Source organism: Trichosurus vulpecula, chromosome 2, assembly GCF_011100635.1.
Source record: "Trichosurus vulpecula isolate mTriVul1 chromosome 2, mTriVul1.pri, whole genome shotgun sequence".
NCBI lineage: Eukaryota > Metazoa > Chordata > Mammalia > Diprotodontia > Phalangeridae > Trichosurus > Trichosurus vulpecula.
Genome location: NC_050574.1, coordinates 287,991,945 through 288,013,198, shown reverse-complemented (window position 1 = coordinate 288,013,198; position 21,254 = coordinate 287,991,945). Strand labels below are relative to the sequence as shown.

The 21,254-nt window shown below is 37.5% G+C and overlaps 1 protein-coding gene across 1 annotated transcript in view; it reads left to right on the top strand.

The window, feature by feature from the left end:
* THSD7B (thrombospondin type 1 domain containing 7B) overlaps window positions 1–21,254 on the top strand; it is a 1,008,764-nt gene that overhangs the window by 840,258 nt on the left and 147,252 nt on the right. The window contains exon 15 of the mRNA XM_036746882.1: window positions 20,167–20,300. Within this exon, the coding sequence (XP_036602777.1) occupies window positions 20,167–20,300 (134 nt within the window). The remainder of the gene's footprint in view (window positions 1–20,166; window positions 20,301–21,254) is intronic.

The window sequence follows — 21,254 nt, the reverse complement described above, 5'->3', positions numbered from 1 at the left end:
TTATAAACTCACTCAATTCTCTATCTCACTAATAGTCTCTGATTTACTCAAGCAGACTGATCTAATGCCTTCTACATACATCTCACTTGCTTCCTTCTCAACATTTTCACATGTATTTTCACATTCATTTGTTGCAAAAATTCAGCTAGCAGCTGCTATAAGGGTGTAAGACCCGCCAACAACCAGTGCACAGAAAGCTGCCAACACAGTTTCTTTTGATCTGCTTTACTAAGGAAAGCAACATTAAGGGGTTAACAATCTTATTTAAATCCAACATACAAATATCATTCACTTAGTTAAGGGGAAGAAGCCAGCACCCTGAACTTTAGAGCAAATACAAACAAATTACAAACATCAACAGAAAAACCTTGTCTGATTCAAATCTCAATGCATAATTACCACGGCTTAACAAAGTCCCAACACCTGGGTTTATAAGCTGGAGGGCTCTTAACTACAGCTGCCCAGAGTCTCCACATCTACACTCCTCCAAGAGTGAGAGCCCCAAGGGAGAACGCCCACCTCTGGGTTTATATATCTTGTTCAGGGTCAAAGATGAGTCACACATGTGACGCACCTACATGACCTAAAAGCATCACGTGACTTAAACCCACGTGGTCTAAAAGACTCTGATGCCCCAAACATGTCACTCAAACCCATGTAAACTAGGCTGTCCCTTGAGGCAAGGAGGTCATCAAGAACTCACAATTTAATCAAGGAAACAAAGGTCAAACTCTTCAAGGGCACTAAAAGCCCTCCTTAATACAACATTTCACATACCTCTCATAATATTTTCTCCCTCCTAGTAAATTAATTTCCCAGCCTTCTTTTAACTGGCTATGACATGGTGCCAAAAGAAGTTATTGTTGACTAGGTAGAAGAAGCAGCTAGATGGCTCAATAGATAGAGTGCTGAGCCTGAAGTCAGGAAGATTTGAATTAAAACTGGGTCTAAGAAACTAGCTCTGTGACCTTGGGCAAGTCACTTAACCTCTGTTTGCCTTAATTCACTGGAGAAGGAAATGGTAAACCACTCTACTATCTTTGCCAAGAAAATCCCAAGAACAGTATGTTCCACTGGGGTCACAAGGAGTCAGACAGAACTGAAAGACTATCCCTGTAAAAGCTACATATATATATATATATGTGTGTGTGTGTGTGTGTGTGCATGCGTGTGTGTGCGCGTGCGTATTTTCTGACATTGTTGATTCATGTCTTATGAATGGCAACTACTGCTGAATTTGCTGGGCCATATCTCTTATACACTGTCCATTTTAATGTATTATAGTCATTCCAGCAACCCTCTTAACACTTATGTATATTGATTACTGAATGGGCAGCTCAGTGGTGTAGTAGATAGTCCTTGCAGTCAGAAATATCTCAGTTTAAAATCTGCCTAAGACACTAACTAGCCAGGTGATGGGTAAGTCACTTAGCCATGTAAATCACTTTAACTTTAAACTTCAACTTTCTTATCTGTAAAATGGGCATAATAATGGTACGTACTTCCCAGGGTTATTGTGAGGGTCAAGCAAAATAATACATGTAAATTCTATGCAATGTGCTTTGAAAGTCACAAATTATCATGTAAATGTCAGCTATTTTTAGTCTTCAATTTGCATTCTTGTGTGCTTTCATATGTGTTTATTCCACCTAAATTTCAGTGTGATCACATTTTCTTAAATCATCAAGTCTGGGCCTCTTTTTCTTTTGCCATCTAGTCCTTTATAGTACCTCATAGAATATTCCAGATGTCCTATCTGCTTAATACAGACTATTAGCTGACTTTCTATAAGCATTACAATATACAAGATGTCACAAAAATCTTTTACATGCCTGCTTTTGTGAATCTTAGTTTTCCTTCTTTTATTTGACTTTGTCATCAGAATTCCCAATGATTCGATTTCTTTGTATTGGATCCTCCAAGGATGACAAAGAAAATCATAGTTTACGTATAAATTTGAGCATCATCACAAGCATGTTTCCTTAATTGTTCCAGTCAGTGACATGCTCAGAATTCTCAAAGTTGTGCTCTCAACAAGGGTAGGATTAGTCCCGTTGTCCAGTGTGAAAGTAGAGTGTTAACAGATAAGATTAGCCCTCAACTCTAATACCCCACCATTATCCATCAGTAACTAATCATACCTTTAAGAGATGGAAATCCTAGGTAGCCTCTTAAACTAATTGTCAGTGGCAAAGGCTAGAGTCTTTCTACAAAGAAGTTATATTACTTAAACAGTTATGTTCGTAGACAACACACACAGACACTTTTTTCCAATATATTATGATTCCCTTGGGGCCCTCCACTTACTTCTTCTACAAAGTAGGTAAAAATATATTTTTATAGTAGATATAAATCTATGTGGATTAAAAGATATTAGGATGTATATAATAAGCAATATTATATATATGATATGCTATATAAATATATAGAATGTTCAAAATACTTGTGAAAGACCTCCCTAAAAAAAGAAAAGAGGTAAAGATCCCAGCATCTGGCCGAAGTTTCCTAGAACACGCATATCAGTATCAGTATTACTGTGCCCAACACAAGGTAAAGTTCATGACACCTTTTTTTTTTGGTGAAACCTCTACTGCATAGACATAACTAAGAATTTTTGTATCCTTGGCAAGTGACACAAAGTACATTCTCAGTTGTAGTAGAACAAGGGAATAAGGCAAGGCGAGAGAAAACTCATCCTAGCATACTGGTAAATTCCTATGTTGAATAATAATTCTTTTTTTTTCTTTTTTTTATTTATGGATTAAAACAAGCATTTCTATAATGTAGTCTATTTTAAAAGATAATTGTACAGGAAACTGCAAACCTACTATGCATAAGTTGCTTTTCCTTTCAAATATACAACCAAATTATCTCTAAATTTTTTCTTCTACCACCACCTTAGAGATGGCTACTATTAGAAACAATAGTTGTGTGTGTTTATATATACATATATATGTAAAATTATACTATACATCCTTCTGTTTATCTGTTCTTTCTCCGTATATTGATTTTTGCTACCTAAGCACTAAGCTTTGTTGTTTTAATGCTGATGAAGAATCGTAAGTTTCATCATGGCCTTTGAAGCAAGGCACCATTCATTCCACACTAGTTACAACTCTTCTCTACAGTACAAACCAATTACCTCCAAGAGCCCTGGCTCATTTCTTAAAGGCCCATAGTATGGTTTTTCCAGATCTCCCTGAGTTTCTAATAATATCATGTTGTTTTTCTCCTCATCCAGGCTGAACATAGTCTGTATTGTGAATGCCAGGGGACTACTAGCTTGCCCTGTGCAAAATAGAATATCCCATGTGCCATGGAAGAAGTGAAATACAGCCCTAGAAAGGAAATCACTTTGCAGAGTAAGATATCAGCACAGCATCTCTGTTTCCTCAGTCTCCCTCACTTCTTGGGCTCCTTTATTCCAATTATTTACAAAGTAGGATGATGCACAGCTGAGATGTCAGTTTATGTTTTCCTGAACTGCCTATGTCAACATACTTTCTCTGTTTTAGACATCCTACATTGCACAGTGGGAGATTAATCAGTGCCTGTTAATAGTTTTTATTTAAATTGAAGATAAAAATCTACATGGAAAAACATGTCAACTCTCTATTGTATATGGCTGGATTGTTCACTTTGTGAGATTAGCCGCAACAATATTTTTAACCAGACTGGCTTTTACCACCTAAGCAACAAACTACCAGAACTATCATCCATAGGGGCAGCTCAGAGAAAGCCAGTCTCACATTAACAGAACCATAAACAGTGACAAAGATAAAACTCTGGGGCATGTACATGCACAAAAATGTGTGTGTGTGTGTGTGTGTGTGTGTGTGTGTGTGTGTGTGTGTGTTAGGGAGGAGGTGTTGGAAGCCAATCAAATACCAGTACTCTCTTAGATCCCCTTCAGTGTTAGGATCAAATGAGACACTCAAATCACTGAAGAGTTAGCTGAAGGAAATTTATTTTGCCCTAACACAACAAGGATCTGCAACAAGGATACAGTTAGCATTTTAATATACTACCCTCCTTGTTTCCATATATAGTTGTGTCTGTGCTTCAGGCAAGATGTGTCTTAGGAGGGCTTCAGAAATCCATCAAATCAGAGGGGCCCATACTCTATGTGGCTGGGACTTTTTATGTCCTTAGGTGAATGGGAAAGGGCATTGTAGAAGCCAGGGCCAATTAGGTTCCAGGGACATTTTTGTCTAATCCCTGTTGAAAGAGGGAAGGAGAGGGATTCTGGGCTTTTGCCTGGACTTACACACATTGTGAATTGGAGGAAAGAAGTTGTTTCAGGGGAACACTGGTAGAGATTAGCCCTGTAGGGGAAGGGGAAGTTGAGGAAGTAGAGAGAATTGGAAAATAGTCGAATCATTAATACATTTTCAATTATATGTAATTTGCATGACCTAAGCCTAATTTGTTGAGGATAATGGAGACCTTATTGTCTTACCACCTACTTAATAAAAGGATGATCTGAGGCCTTGGGTGGATAGGTTGTATTATGATCCCATTAAGCTACAGAGGGAGTCAGAGGACAGCCTTACTTCCACTGTGTTATGATTTGGGATCACACTCCTCAAAAATCTATCTCAGTTTCCTATCACAAAAAAAATTAAGGAAATAGAGCTACAGAGAGTATATAGGATTTTGACATAGGCTAGGTCTTTGGTCTAGAAGCTCAGGTGCTCAGTGATTGAGCAATGGTAAGTGGTACTAGGGACTAAGGGGAAGATGTAAAAATCACAGTCATGCCACAAGTTCAACTCTCTGGAAGTAATGATACTTTGATATCAAGGGAACAAAATGATAGGAAAAAAAAGATGCCACCATGTTTGTTGTTGTTGTTGTAGCTGTGTTCAGTTGTGCCTAACTCTTCATGACCCTATTTGGAGTTTTCTAGGGAAATAACCTGGAGTGGTTTGCCATTTCCTTCTCCAGCTCATTTTACAGATAAGGAACTGAGGCAAGCAAGGTTAAGTGACTTTCCCAGGGTCACACAGCTACTGAGTGTCTCAGGCCAGATTTGAGCTCAGGAAGATGAATCTTCCTGACTTCAGGCCTGGGATTCTATCTACTGTGCCAAATAGCTGCCCCATGCCAGAATGTATAATTCATTAAAAGGATTATTCAGCAAAGCATGTACACTTAGAAAAATAAAATCAGTAACATTAATTTTGGATAAGTAGTATCTTCTCTTTTTAAGAATAGTCCTTGCCCTCAGTGATGGGGTTTAGGCTGTAGGAGCCTCCTTGAACCTTCCCACTTGATGAGGCATTTGCCTGAGGCCAGAATCCTTTCATTTTGGCTGGCCCCAAAACTCTAGGTTACTCTAGCCTAGCCCTCCATTGTCCTGCTACTTCCCATCCTTGATTCTATCAAAGTGTCTATGCCCAGATCTGTTACCCTTAAACTAGTCTGTTATCTCCAGGTACCTTCAGCTACTTCCCACCCTTAATCCCATTCTCTTGGTTCCTGGAGTCTGACCTCACCCCAGTCATCAAGCTCCCCCTTAGACTCCTCCTGAAGATCCTCCCTAAACCCCTCCAACCATCACCCCAGGACTACCCTAGATCTGTCCCACAATATTTCTGTATATAAGCTCCATTCTGCCTCCATGAAGATGCTCAGATTCAATCTACCTCAAGTGGAATCTGGCCCACTTGTGAAAATGAGTCACAAATGGTGAGATTTCTTGAGACTACCCATTATGGCAAATCTGTAATAAACTTTGTTCTTCTCTTTGGCTGTGAGAAGGCTTAAGTTGAATTTGTTCGAGCAGGACCCAGTGTGTTGGTATTTTGGGGTCTCGAGCACCCTTAAAAACATATGGTTCCCTGACCTCAACATCAGTATATTCTAAGAAGATAGGAAGGGAAGGAGATAAATAGCACAATTATTCTTAAGTCAAACTGCCTAGTAGGTTTAAAAAGCACAACCAAAAGTTAGCAATTTTGGAGGCAATTCATTTGTTGGAATCAGATTTTAAAAAATGAGTTCTGTTGTTTAAAGGTCATAATTAAGGAGAAGGTATGGATTGTGTGCACTCTGAAAAGAATTGTGGCTTTAGAAAACAAATATGGCGATGAGCTCTGGTCGTTCTGGAAGGGTCCATTTATGAAACATGCTGCTGTAGATATCAAAGAGAGTGGCCTCCAGAGTAGAAGGAATGAGGAGCTTGGTAGTGTTGGCAGAATGAATTAGTAAGGCTAAAGCTAACAGTGGCAACTCCTAGTGAATAACAATCACAGAAGGCCAGAACTCTAGGGAGCCCTGATTCAGAATGCCTGCCCCCTTGATCTTCTTACAGCATAAATCAATGGAAGTAATAGGATTTCCCATAGATAGAAAACTGCAAACATTTCATGGGCACTTTTTCTTTCATGGAAAATACAGATGTCATATTTTGGAGAACACTTCTGCCACCAGAAGGAAAAAAAAAAACAAAGAAGATTGTGAACAGACATGAGGTTTTGTTTTTTAAGAACCATACTAGTCTCTGAAGAAGTGACAGGAGTCCATACATACAAAGATTCAGGCAAAAATTGTCTCCCAAAGTCTATATTTATAGACATCACTTCTTTAGATCATACTTCCCTGTTGGAAATTTTCAACTTGATGTCTCATAGGCATCTCAAACTCAACATGTCTGAAATTAAACTTTCTACCTTTCTCTCCAAATTCACCTCCCTTCTGAAGCTTCTTATTTCTATTAAGGCCACCACCATGCTTCTTACCAACCAGGCAGAAAACCTTACTGTTATCTTTCATTTTTAACCTTCCCTTACCTCAAACATCAAAATAGTCATAAAATCTTTTCATTTTTTCCTCCAAAAATATCTCTCAATTCTACTCTCCTTCCCTACACTTACAAGGCTACTGAACTAGTTAAGGCCCTTGTCACCTCTCTCCTGCACAATTGAAGTCACCTTCTAATAGGAATCTTCACCTCAAGTCACTCCCCTTTCACATAGCTGCCAAATGATTTCCCTAAAGTAAAGGTCTGATAATGCTAGCATCATACTCACTAAACTTTAATGGCTTGCTGCTGTCAATAAACCAACAACTATTTATTAAATGCTTATTATATGTGAGGTATTGTGACAATCCCTGGGCATTAAAAAAAAAAGACAAGAAAACATCCCTGGCCTCAAAGATGATACATTCTAATAATGGAAACAACATTTAAATAACTGGCTGAATATAAAATATGCAAAGCAGACAGAAGATATATGAAAGGGGAGGCATTAGCATCTGGGGGGACAAGGAAAGGCCCCCTGTAGAAGGAAGATTTTGAGCTAAATCTTTTGGGAAGCTAGAGAAATTAAGAGGAGGAGATGAAGACACAGAACAGCCCAGGCATAGGGAAGAGCCAGTTCAAAGACACAGTGGGGAATGACATGGTCAGACCGCTACTTTAGAAAATAAAATCACCTTAGCATGTGAGTGGAGGATTAGAAGGGAGAGAGAAACTTCAGTCACCAAGACCAGTTCGAAGGCTATTTCAAAAGGTTTTGTTTATCTTTGATTCTTTTCCCAGTGGAGGACAGAGGTAGAAAGGAGAGAAAACAAGCAATTTTTTAGCTGAAAAAAAATCTAATTAAAAAATTAATTTGCAGAGAAAAAGATGAAAGGTGATAAGGGCCTAAAGTAAAATTGTTGTTGTATGAATGGAAGAGAAGTATAAAGAGATGTTGTGAAGACAGAAACTGTAAGATTTGACAATCAATCAGACATATATGTAGGGCAAGAGTTAGGACTAGAGAGTTACACTGAAGCAGTGAGCCTGGGTGACTGAGGATGATTATGTTCTCAATAATAGTAAAGAAATTCGGAAGGGTGTGATTTCAAAAAAAAGAAGAAGAAAAAGTGTTAGAGTTCAAGATGTATAAGAAGCAGCTGGAAATGACTGAGTCATAGCTCAAGAGATGACATAAGGAGTAGACATATAGGTCTGGGAATCATCTGCACAGAGATGATCATTGAAATCATTGGAGCTAATGACATCACCAAGTGAGATATCCTAGAATGAAAAGAGAAAGGTCCAGGATGGAGCCCTGGGGAACATTCACAATTAATGATAATGATCTTAATGAAGAAACATAAAAAGACACTGGAAAGGAGGAATCCCACAGATAGGAAGAGAACCAGAAGAGAGTCACATCATCAAAACGTAGAGAAGAGAGAGCATTCAGGAACAAAAAAGTGGTTGATGGTCAAATGATACAGAAGTCAAGAAGGATCAGGATTTTAAAAAGGCCACTTGATTTGACAATTAAGAAATCATTGCTAATGTTGGAGAGGGCAATTTCAACGTTTCAAATGAATGATGAAGTTAGAAGCCATGTTGCGGCAGATCAAGAGAAGACTAGAGGAGAGGTAGATGCACAGATTGTAAATGATTTTCTCAGATGATTCATTCACAAATGAGAGAACTAAGAAAATAGTGAGCAGGAATGGTAGGATCATCAGGATATTTTTTTTTTAATATGAGGGAAGCATGAGCATGTTTATAGGTAGCAGCTAGGCTCAATTATAATTTCTACTATTTAGCATTTAAAGTCCTTCACAGTCTGGCCTGACTCTGCCTTCCCAACTTATATTTCATTTCCTTTACTATATTCTATTGTACAACTAAACTGGTGAGTCAGCTTACTCTAACTTCGAAAGGACACCTTATTTCCCATTTCTGTTATTTCTTATCGGCTCTTCCCTTTGATCCAAGTGAACCCTCATATCGACTCTGCTTCTTACTTCCTCAAAAACTCTGTTTAAGCAACACTGATCACATGAAGTCTTTCCTTTTCTCCCTAGCTTTGAGTTCCTTGTCAATAATAATAATAAAAATGACCTTATATTGTGTGTGTATGTGTGCGTATGCATGTGTGTGCATGTGCGTGCATGAGTGTATATGCATGTGCGTTCATGGGTGTATGTGTGTGTGTGTGTGTGTGTGTGTGTGTGTGTGTGTGTGTGTAATTTGTGGTCTCCCCTAAAAATAATGGAATTTCCTTGAGGACTGAGACTGTTTCATTTTTGTCTTTGTATAACATTCACCTAGCATAATATATACATAATATATAATAATACAGAGTACATGCTTGATAAATATTTGTTGATGATATAACACATGAGATATGCTATGCTATGCTATGATATCATTCAACATCTTCAGTGCTGACTTGGTGGTATAGTGGCTAACTCTTTAGGCCTGGATTCAGGAATGTTTGAGTGTAAATCTGGCCTCAGACACTTGTGACCCTAGGCAAATCTGCCTCAATTTCCTCACCTGAAAATGGGAATAACAATAGCCTCTACCTCTCAGTGTTGTTGTGAGGACCAAATGAGATATTTGTGAGTTACTTAGCACAAGATTTGGCACATAGTAAGCACTTAATAAATGATAGTTTCCATTGATTTTTCTTTAAAAAAATTTATTCTTTATTACTTTCATGTTTTAAATGGGAAACCTAAAAATTAAAAAAGTAAAATCAATAAATAAATTAAATTTAATTAATTATTTTTAAAAAATTAAGCAATTCTAGACATAGCATTGTGTACTTTATAAATTGATATATAGTCTCTGAGTTCTGGGTGTGGCATAGTAGACATAGCACTGAACTGACGTTCATAAGACTGTGATCTAGTTTTAACTTCGTTTGACCTTGAGCAACTTCCTTAATATTTCAGAGCTTCAGTTTTTCATCTGTTAAAAACTGAGATTCCTCTCCCTGGACCCTCTCCTTCTAAGAGGGTTGTCATGAGAATCAAATGAGATAATTGCTTACAAACCATAAAGCTCTGTACAATTTAAGATCCACAGATGGTTGGAGCTCCAAGGGACCTTAGATCATCTATTTGCATAATCAAAGAAATAGAAGATAACCTCAAAAATAATTTAATACAACAAATAACTGGCCAAGAACCTCCTCCACACAATATCACTCTTAGCTCAAAAAACTCTGAAATTTAACATTTTTTCAAAAGTATAAGACATTATATTTACCTCTATTAAAATTCTCTGTGTTAGTTTCTTGAAATTAGCAGGCTATTAAAAAAAAACACAACTTATTGTATCCCCATTTTGTCATCCTGCATTTTACTATCATGTCACATAAACTATCTCCATAGTACCACCCAAGTGAGAAATCTAATAAGTTGTTCCACAAAGGAAATATATTGGCATGACATGACCCATTCTTAATCATTCTTAATGAAATCACACTGCATCTGCGTAGTTGTTATTTCCTTTTCTAGATGTCTGCAAACCATTTTTCTTATAAACATATTCTTGAATTTGTCTGGAATTAAAGTGGGATTCATTGACCTATTCATACAAATTCTACATTTTCCTATGTTTTAAAAATAATGAAACCATTTGCCCTTCTCTAGTCTTGCAGCACTTCTGATTTCCGTGAATTTTCACAGATCACCAACAGTGGCTTAGCAATCACATCAGCCAGTGTCGGGGTTATGAGAGCAAATGTGTGTTCTTTTATTGTCTCTCTCCACAATTCAGATTCCAAAGCCCAATTATCCATTTTAGTTCTATACTTTTCACTTCAAAGATCATTCTCCTTGTAAGATAAAACAGAAATAAAATAAGATAAAATGAGATCTGCCTTCTTACTTAGTATGTTTTCAAAGGAATTAATTTGAAATTTATTTATCTGTCGAATGTGAGCTCTTTGTGGGAAGGATCTATTTCATTTTTATTTTCGAATCCTCAGAAACATGGGGGTCCTTTAAAAAAGGGTGTTGAATTCAATTGTCCTCTGATTCTCCATTTGAAGTAGTCTGATCTCTTCTTATATCCTCTTCTTTCCTCCAATTAAGCTAAAATGTGCATTTTGTTGTTCTGAAGATTCACTCAGTCCATCAATGTTTATTGATCACCTACAGTACGTCAGTCAGGCACTAAGTGATGGGATAATTCATTGTCAACTTCACAATCTTCCGAGCCCTCATGCTCTTGATTATATTCTTATAGGACTATGACTTTTTCTCGTATTGTGTCCAAAACCACCTTCCTGTTGTTCAATCCTTTATATGCTTCTTTTAAAAATTTAAGTTGATCAATATGTTCCTTTTGTATCTTCCTATATCTCTTTAATCCTTTTCTTCCTTAATGAAATAATTACAGTTTAAAATTGTCATTCATGATAGTTTCCTACACTTCTTATGCTGACTTACTCCACATAATTTTATGCTGTGGGATTTTTTTCTTTCCCTTTTTTTCCAAATAGTTGAAATCTCTTCTCCTCAATCCTATGATACATGTCATATTATGCTTAATTGGCCCATTCTTTGTCTATTATAACCTTAAGAAACAGTTCCTCTTTGATGGCCAGAATCAAATTTGGAATAGCTGTTCTCATTAGTCTTCCCACCTTCTAAAGGATGAAATTACCATTAAGGCAATAATTAATTAGCTGCTTCCTTGGCGAGACCATTGCAAATATAATCATTATAGGATCCTCAACTGAGTCATGGATTTTCTCACATAGTGTATCTTTTTAGATATATAATTTTACTCTGTCCTTCCATTTTTGTTGATTCTATTCCCTTTGATATAACTTTCCAGAGCCACATTCCAGGCAGTAGTCCTATTCACAAGGTCTAAATAATACCCATGAGGTCAAATGGGTCTCTAGTCTAAATTACTTACTACTTACACTTTATCTGTTTATAAAAATGTCAGAGGCTGTGGATTATATTGATGACTCCTATCTTGAATTTTGTCTTCTGTGAATGACTACTCTGGATTAGTAATAATCCAATTTCCCTTTGTGCCTTTACAAAAAGGCAGACAGTCTAGTAATGGATAAAGTATTAGGTCTTTATTATGGCACATTTTCATTCATAAGAAGACAGGCCAAAGCTTAACTTGTGACACTTAGTGGTCTAGGCATGGAAGAAAAGGGAAAGTGGGCTCAGGGCACATAATATAACTGGGTTTCAGTCAGGTGGATAGGGAGATTTCAGTTATCAGAAAGGATAGCGGTGAGACTTTCAGTTCTAGCTATCTTCTGGTCACAGTAAACAGAGTAGAAGTTGAGTCATTGGCTTTCTAGAGAGACTTGCCTCAGGTTTAGAACACCTATTTTGGCCAAGTATTGAGTCACTAGATAATATGGGATGTGTCTGGTTTCTATGACCTCCACAATCAGGAAAGCTCTACTCTTCATAATGGTATTGGCTTTTTTTTTAATAGAGATTGATTTAATAGAGATTTAGAGATTATTGCTTCAGGACCAAGGGAACAAGTCAAGTCCCAATTAGTGTGTATTTCCCATCTCTAACCTTACAAGTGGGAGACAGTTCCCAATAGGTCAACACAAATGGCTAACGGGTGTTTACAACAGTGTGGTTTGCATAGTGTTTGCACAAGGGCACAGAGGTCAGTATAGTAGAGAAGGAAAATGGTAAGTACATGGGGGCATTAATGTTGAGTAGCACCTGCGACTGTGTGCACAGGCCTGCTGTGCTAAGACTTTTGGAACAACTTGCATAAATGTGTTCACAGCCAAGGTCCATTCCAAGTGCCATCCAGTCCCAAGAGTATAGAATAGAGCTAACATCAGCAACCAGTCCAGAGAGATTTGCACCTCTAAGTATGCATTCACATTGACTTCTGTTAGGGCTTCAAACCTCACAAAACTGTGTCAGGGCAATATAAATACACTTAGGTCTAACCCAATATGGGAAGAACATTAGGTGTGCTATTTAATTACCTGTGTGACCTTGGGCAAGTGACTTAATGTTTCTTTGTCTCCTTTGTTTCCTGATCTGTAAAATTAAGGGATCAGACTAGGTTCTCTTTATTCAGACTACCTTCACCTAATTCTGTAACTAAGCCAGAATTTTGGGAAGGAAGATAAATTGCTAAAGGAATCCTCAAATCCTCACTTTCCAGGCTGCTCCTGAGTTTTCTGGACCATGGTTTCATGTCGTTTGTGTTTTATCACTTTAGGTTAACAGGAGCAGACATTGCTTTCTTAAGAGTTTATGATCACTAAATATGTGTAAAAAGAACCCAGTCCAAATGGAATATATATTAAGATTTGCTGAAAACTGAACTTAATTCACTTAATCAATTTCAGTGAAGATGATTTTATTCAAAAAATATTGAGAGAATGAATGAATGAATGAGTTTATGATATAACTTTTACACTGGCAAAAATACAAAAAAAATTCCCAAATGAAGGAATAATGAAAGGATCCATTACTAGTGGTATGAAATGTTACCCCTGTCATAGAACTCCAATCTTGACTCTGTACTCTTAAACATCTATGCACCTATTAAGCTCTTATTTTCTTCCTAATTTGTACCATTTAAAAAATGATTTTCAGTTAACTTTCCCATGGTTCATTTCTCTCCTTCAGACCATTTTCAAATGGTTCCCTGATAAAGTCCATGCTTTAACACAAACCCATTTTAAAACTATAATAACCATGAGCCAAATAGCAATGTGAAATAGCCAGAACTTAAAGGACTGACACTAGATGAAATTGGGTGTCGGGGTAGTTAATTTTTATCCTTGAATGCCCTATTGGCTTTGTTCCTTTTGTGCTGGTTGTTGATCCTATGGGCAAGATTCAGTCCCAGCAGGACCAGGGAGAGGAGGAAGACACTAGCTTTTTCTCTGACCTGCATCTCTTCTGGGGTAGAGGGTTTCATTTCCATAGAAAAATCATCAAGCATCCTCTCTTGAGGACTGTGTGTGTGCGTGCATGCGTGCATGTGTGTGTGTGTGTGTGTGTGTGTGTGTATGTGTGAATTCTCCCAAAATGCTAGAATGAAAAGAAATGAGTATTCATTTTTTTTCTAAAACGTCTTTGTGTTATGTAAATAATTCTCCAGGGGAAAAAAATTGCACTGAATTATCCTATTCTCTCCGGGGAATTTAAATTGGAAGGGCTAGTCATCCTCCCTCCTTTTAGTAATTAGTTTCAAGTCTTCTTTGGGAGCCACTGCTTCAACTCAACAAAAATATACTTAGCGCCTCTTTCAGGAAGTGTATTATGCTAGAAGCTAAAGGAGATACAGAGTTTAGATAAGATACGTACCCTGCTAGAATTGACAGTTTAAAGTTGGGGATATGACTCATGCATAAATGACTAGAAGACAAAATAAGACATGGTAAATACATATGAAACAGACTGTGGTCCTATAGCTAAAGAGCTGGCCTCAGAGCCAGGAAGTCTTGAGCTCTAGTCTTGCCTTTTGCAAATATTGTGGCTGAGTGATCCTAGGCAAGTCACTTAACCATTTAGCACTTCCAGACAGTTCTCTAAGGTTATAAGCTACAGAGTAAATGACAACCAATATCGTTAGAAATAATTTCCTTTGCTTATATTACCTCATGCCAAATAAATCACAGTTCCATTCCCTATTATTGCCTCTAAATTCATAGTAATGCTAGTTAATATCACAACAGGAAGTATTCCTAGTGGAGTCAAGGACTAAAAGGGTTTGGAGAGAGTATTCTCAAGAAATGTTTCTTGAAGGAGATGGCATCGAAGTTCAGTCTTAGAGGATGGAAAGAATTTCCGAAGGAAAAAAAATGGTGTATGGGGAATAGGGGATTCCATGAACAAGGAATCATAAGAACAAAAGCAAAGAAGCTATAATGCATTGGGCATGGTGTGGGAAAAGTGAGCAATCAATTTGACCAGATTATGCAGAAGGAAGAATTGTGATATAGGTTGGAATGATAGGATAACATGATATGGAAGACTTTGAATATGAGGCTATTTGGGTATGGAATTGAAACAGAAAAAACATTGAAAACTTGTTTTTTTTCTTAATTAATTTATTTACTTTTAGTTTTCAACATACATTTCCACAAGATTTTGAGTTACAAATTTTCTCCCCATCTCTCCCCTCTCCCACCCCAAGATGGCATGCATTCTGATTACCCCGTTCCCCAGTCTGCCCTCACTTCTATCACCCCCCCATCCTATTCCCCCTTACTTTCCTGTAGGGTAAGATAGATTTATATACCCCTTTGCCTGTATATCTGATTTCCCAGTTGCATATAAAGACAATTTTTAACATTTGTTTTTAAAACTTTGAGTTCCAAATTCTCTCCCTTCTTCCGTCCCCACCCACCATCACTGAGAAGGGAAACAATTCAATATAGGTTATACATGTGTCATTATGCAAAACACTTCCATAATAGTGATGTTGTGAAAGACTAACTGTATTTCCCTCCATCCTATTCCAACCCCCATTTATTCTATTTTCTCCTTTGACCTTGCCCCTTTACAAAAGTGTTTGCTTCTGAATACCACTTCCCCTAATCTGCCCTCCTTCCTATCATCCCCTCTTACCCCTTTCTCCTCTACTTTCATGTAGGGTAAGATACCCAATTGAGTGTGTATGTTATTCCCTCCTTAAGTCAAATCCAATGAGAACAAGATTCAGTCATTCCCTTTCACCGCCCCCCTTCCCTTCCATCATAACTGCTTTTTCTTGCCACTTTTATGTGAGATAATTTACCCCATTCTATCTCTCCCTTTCTCATTCTCCCTATATATTCCTCTCTCATCCCTTAATTTTATTTTTTTAGGTATCATCCCTTCATATTCAATTCACTCTGTGCCCTCTGTCTATACATACATACATACACACATGTGTGTTATACATACATACATACACACACATATATATGTGTGTGTATATATATATATGTGTGTGTGTGTGTGTGTGTGTGTGTGTGTATTCTCTTCAACTACCCTAATACTGAGGAAGGTCTCATGAGTTACAAATATCTTTCCATGTAGGAATGTAAATACTTCAACTTTAGTAAGTCCCTTATGATTTCTCTTTTCTGTTTACTTTTTCATGCTACGCATGATTCTTATATTTGAAAGTCAGATTTTCTACTGACCTCTGGTCTTTTCATCAAGAATGCTTGAAAGTCCTCTATTTCATCAAATATCCATTTTCCCCCTGAAGTATTGTACTCAGTTTTGCTGGGTAGATGATTCTTGTTTTTAATCCTAGCTCCTTTGACCTTCATATTACCATATTCCAAACCCCTCGATCCCTTAATGTAGAAGGTACTAGATCTTGTGCTATCCTGATTGTGTTTCCACAGTACTCAAATTGTGTTTTTCTGGCTGCTTGCAATATTTTCTCCTTGACCTGGGAACTCTGGAATATGACTACGATATTCCTAGGAGTTTTTCTTTTTCGAGAGGAGATTGGTGGATTTTTTCAATTTCTCTTTTACCCTCTGGCTCTAGAATATCTGGGCAGTTCTCCTTGATAATTTCTTGAAAGGTGATGTCTGGGTTCTTTTTTTGATCATAGCTTTCAGGTAGTCCAATAATTTTTAAATTATGTCTCCTGGATCTATTTTCCAGGTCAGTGGTTTTTCCAATGAGATAGTTCACATCACCTTCCATTTTTTCATTCCTTTGGTTCTGTTTTACAATATCTTGATTTCTCATAAAGTCACTAGCTTCCACTTGCTCCAATCTAATTTTTAAGTTGGTATTTTCTCAGTGGTCTTTTAGACCTTCTTTTCCATTTGGCTAATTCTGCCTTTGAAGACATTCTTCTCCTCATTGGCTTTTTGGAGCTCTTTTGACATTTAGGTTAGTCTGTTCTTTAAGGTGTTATTTTCTTCAGTATTTTTTGGTGGTCTGCTTTAGCAACTCATTGACTTGTTTTTCATGGTTTTCTCGCATCACTCTCATTTCTCATTCCAATTTTTCCTCTACTTCTCTTACTTGCTTTTCTAAATCCTTTTTGAGATCTTCCATGGCCTGAGACCAATTGATATTTTTCTTGGAGGCTTTTGATGTAGGCTTTTTGACTTTGTTGACTTCTGCTGGCTTTATGTTTTGATCTTCTTTGTCACCAAAAAAGGAAATCTAGAATTTGAGTTTGAGTCTGAGTTTATATCTGAGTTCATTTTCACTGCCTGTTCATGTTCCCAGCCGACTACTTGACCCTTGAGTTTTTTTGTCAGGATATGACTGCTTATAGGTTAGAGAGTACTTTGTCCCAAGCTTTAGGGTCCAAGTGCTGCTGTTTTCAGAGCTACTTCTACTCCACCATCACCCCAAGCTCTGTCACACAACACTCCTCCTCCCCCAAGAACTGCCAATCAGGACCGCGATATAGATCCAAGCAGGGCGCAGCAAGAGAATCTGCCTTTGTGCCCACAAAGCGCACCTTGCATTCCTGCTCTGATCCACTGCTAGATTCCTCCCACCATGTGAGCCAGAGACTCGGGAAGTAGCTGACGCTGTAGCTCTGGAAGCAGCTTCGGGAGTTTCCTGCTGCTGCCACCATCACTGCTGCACCACCTCCGCCACCCCCAGGGCTGGTGATCGGACCACTCTGAACTCGATTCTGCAGTTTCCCTCTAACCTGCTCTTTGGCATTTGTGGGTTGAGAAGTCTGGTAACTGCCTCAATTCACTCATTCGTGGCCTCAAAACCTGTTCCAGCTGGCTGACTCTGGGTCTGGTCTGTCCTGGCGTGGCCCACTCTGGGCTGTGCTCTGCTCCCAGCACCATGAGATAGACCCTTTCTGGTGACTATACAGGCTTTCCTGGGCTGGAGACCTGTTTCCCTCTGCTATTTTGTGGGTTCTACAGCTCTAGAATTCATTCAAAGTCATTTTTACAGGTGTTTGGAGGGATTTGGGGGAGAGCTTAAACAAGTCCCTGCTTTCTAGCTGTGACTTTGGCTTCGCCCCACATTGGTCCTCTTTAAAAATGAAGGATGATCAAGTAGCTTAGAATCTAAAACAGACATTTCAGTATTGAAACACAGGGATAGAGCACACAGAATAAAAACACACAAACAACTAAAAAAAACAAAAAACAAAATCAAAAAATGAATGAGCAGGATAATATTTATATCCTAATCAGGTCACGAAGTATACATTATTAAGCCTAATTCTCCCTTCCTACAGATCTCTTGCCTTGACAAGTAAAACAAGTATTAACTGTGGTTAGTATTGTTTGTATCAGAAGCTATCCTCAGTTTCAGAGGATCCTCATCAATTTGCTGTCCATCTCACCCGTGAAAAGCAGAAAAGTGACTGTCCCCCTCAATTTCCTCTCCCAGTCCTTTCAGTGGAAAGTGCTTTGGTGTAGATCCTTTTTTATATAGCCTATATGGCACAAAGAGCTTTGCTTAATATGTCTGATGTACTGAAGAGTTCACAGAAAAACCTTTTGAAGCCAATGAAGGATTCATTTTCAGAGCTCTTGCCCTCAGTACAGCCAAAGCCATTGCTGTCCTTTCAATCTGATATGTCTGCTTTCATTATTATAGGTCCTTGTCTTATCTTTATTGCCTTATCATTGCTTTTTGGAGAAATTTCTTTGTTACAAGTTATCACCTCCATATTCTAATCTAGAGGGTGGCTTCTGACCCTTTCATTGCCTTCATTTCAGGATGCACAGCATGAAATGTGTTTCTTTTATTACTTAATTCCTTATTTTCCTCATACCCATTTCCACTTCCATTTCCCCATCTCCTTTGATTTGACTCATATATATATATATAGTTTTCTTTTTTACTTTGTGGTTTCTTGCAGCCCTCTATGCCTCTCTGTGAGAGAGCCAAATAGAACTCCATGGTTAAAAATAGTTTCTGACATCATTTGTGATTCCTAAAGTGTACCACAAATAACCTTTTCTTGTTTGATTTCTAGCTAACATACTGATGATGCTCCAATCTTGTTTTCAGATTATTCCATTACATAGTGCTTTCCCCTGCATTCAGAAAGTTGCAAGTAATGGTTCTCTTTGGGTAACACTTGCAGAGTCATCATTTACAATTTTATGAAGGTGGAAAGGCAAAGAAGAAAAACACTGGGGTTCAATTGCTTATTTGAAAGGGCAAAACCACAATTAATTGTTTAAGTAAGAAGCTATATTGCCTGACTTAGATATCTTTGTGATGTAGAGCATTATCTCAGAGGAAGTTAGTTCATGTATGTGTGTGTGTGTGTTTGTATGTGTGTATGCATGTGTGTGTATATGTATGTGTGTGTGTGCCCAGCAGAAAGATTTTTGTATCACATTGAACAAATGGAGAACGTTGCTTTATAAATATAGTCTCAATGAGGCAGGGAAATTTTGATGTAAGTCCAGGAAAGCAAAACAAAATGCATTCATAGGAAGGAACTTTCTAAGCATTACTAGTACAATAAACACATTTTATTGTTTTTAATAATAAAATTTTAAATAATCATACACGCAGTTATTAACTGCTTTGGGAATGTCTCTTTGATGTTCTGTGGTAGGGAATGGATGGGTGGGGAAGGAAGGTTTTCATTTATGGTCTTATGTACTTCCACAAAACAAAATAACAACACCAAACTTGCAGAGTTCTTACACTAAGAGACTAGATGCTTACATGTTAGAATTGATCATTTAGGTATATAAAAAGAAGTTTCCAGTGAAAAAACACCATTTTTTGTGAGAGGAGAGAAGGCAAGGCAATTGGGGTTAAGCGACTTGCCCAAATCACACAGCTAGTAAGTTTCAAGTGTCTGAACCTGGATTTGAACTCAGGTCCCCCTGACTCCAGGACTGGTGCTCTATTCACTATGCCACCTAGCTGCCCCATAACACCACTTTTTTATTATGCATTCTAGGGATACATTAAATGTAAGAGTAAATGTTCGTTGTTTAATAAATAAGTATATATATATACATACTATATGTGTACATACATAATATGTATATATGTACATGTACACACACACACACACACACACACATATATATATATATATATTCCAATAGTTATCATAAAGTATAGATGATACAATATGACATATAATTGAGACTGGGGCTATCTAATACATGCTGTGTGAGCTGTTTGAGAAAATGAAATTATAATGGAATTCCTGTCCTTAGTGCTAGGACACCCAGTGCTTTGATCTCTTCTACAAAGATGCATAATAATGTTTTGGATGATTTCCCATGTAGATAAACATCTTTCAACAACTCAGTAAATTCAAAGCAGTTAAATACAACCCTGAACTTTGGGGACTTGATTTGCCAGTTTGGCCCACAACATTATTTCTAAGGTTACATTCAGCAGGCATTGCACAAGATTGGCTGTTTCTTTGTAAACTGCATGGCTTAAAGTAATATTTTTGTTTTCTTTCCCTAACAGGTACATGAGGCAGTCCCATGTTACAGTGAGTGCAATCAGTATTCGTGGGTTGCAGAACACTGGTCTCCATGCAGAATCAACAGTGAGCTAAGGGCTTTCCGTTGTGGAGAAGGAATACAAACTAGAAAAGTCAGGTACGTGAAAACCCAAACACTTTGGGAGAAAAGGCTAAGAAAAAGTTATAATTTTCATAAAAACAAGGGGGTTGGTCTCACCCAGTGGTACTCAGATATCCTTTCTTGAAGAAAATATGGTTGGACTAAAAATGTGTATATATATATATATATATATATATATATATATATATATATATATATATATATATTCAATTATACACATGTATATATGTACGCACATATATAAATATAAGTATGTGTATCTTTTTTATTTACATAGGCATTTCTTTTGAAATGTCTCCTATAGGCTTCTTATAAAGACTTATATATGTCATAGTCTGAGACCAGTGACTGACTCATGACCATCAACTGATTGCAGATGGATAGACTATAAATGAGTTGATTTATCTGTTGATCAATATGTTGGTTTGTTGACTTAAGGGATGGGTATTTTCCTTTTTATAGGTCTTGGCACATCCAATATGTGGTTTTAAACCTTAGCAGTTAGCCTTGGGGAGACGTCAGCAAATTCTGAAACAAAATATTCTCATTTTAATACAATTCAGTTAATGGGAATAGTGAATGAAACAATGATTTTAGGTTTAACAAACGTATGCAAATACTAAAAGATGGGTTGTAACTTGGGTTCAAATGGAGAGAGAAGAGCAGTTTAAAACGACACTGAGAGGAAAATATGGCTATTTCCAGATTACTTCAAAGAATGTATGTATTAGATACACAGAGATAACATGAATTAGAAAATGAATACAGTTAAAATCTGGAAAAGAAAAAAATGGAGGGGGAGAGACAGGAATTAGAGATCTTTTACAGGGGAAGGGAAGGGAACAAGCAATTATTAAGTGCCTATTATATTCCAGGCACTGCTACACCCCTTAAAAATATGGTCTCATTTGATAGGTGAAAAGAGGGTCTTTCCTTCACAATAGTGTCTTCTAAGTAGATCCTTATGGG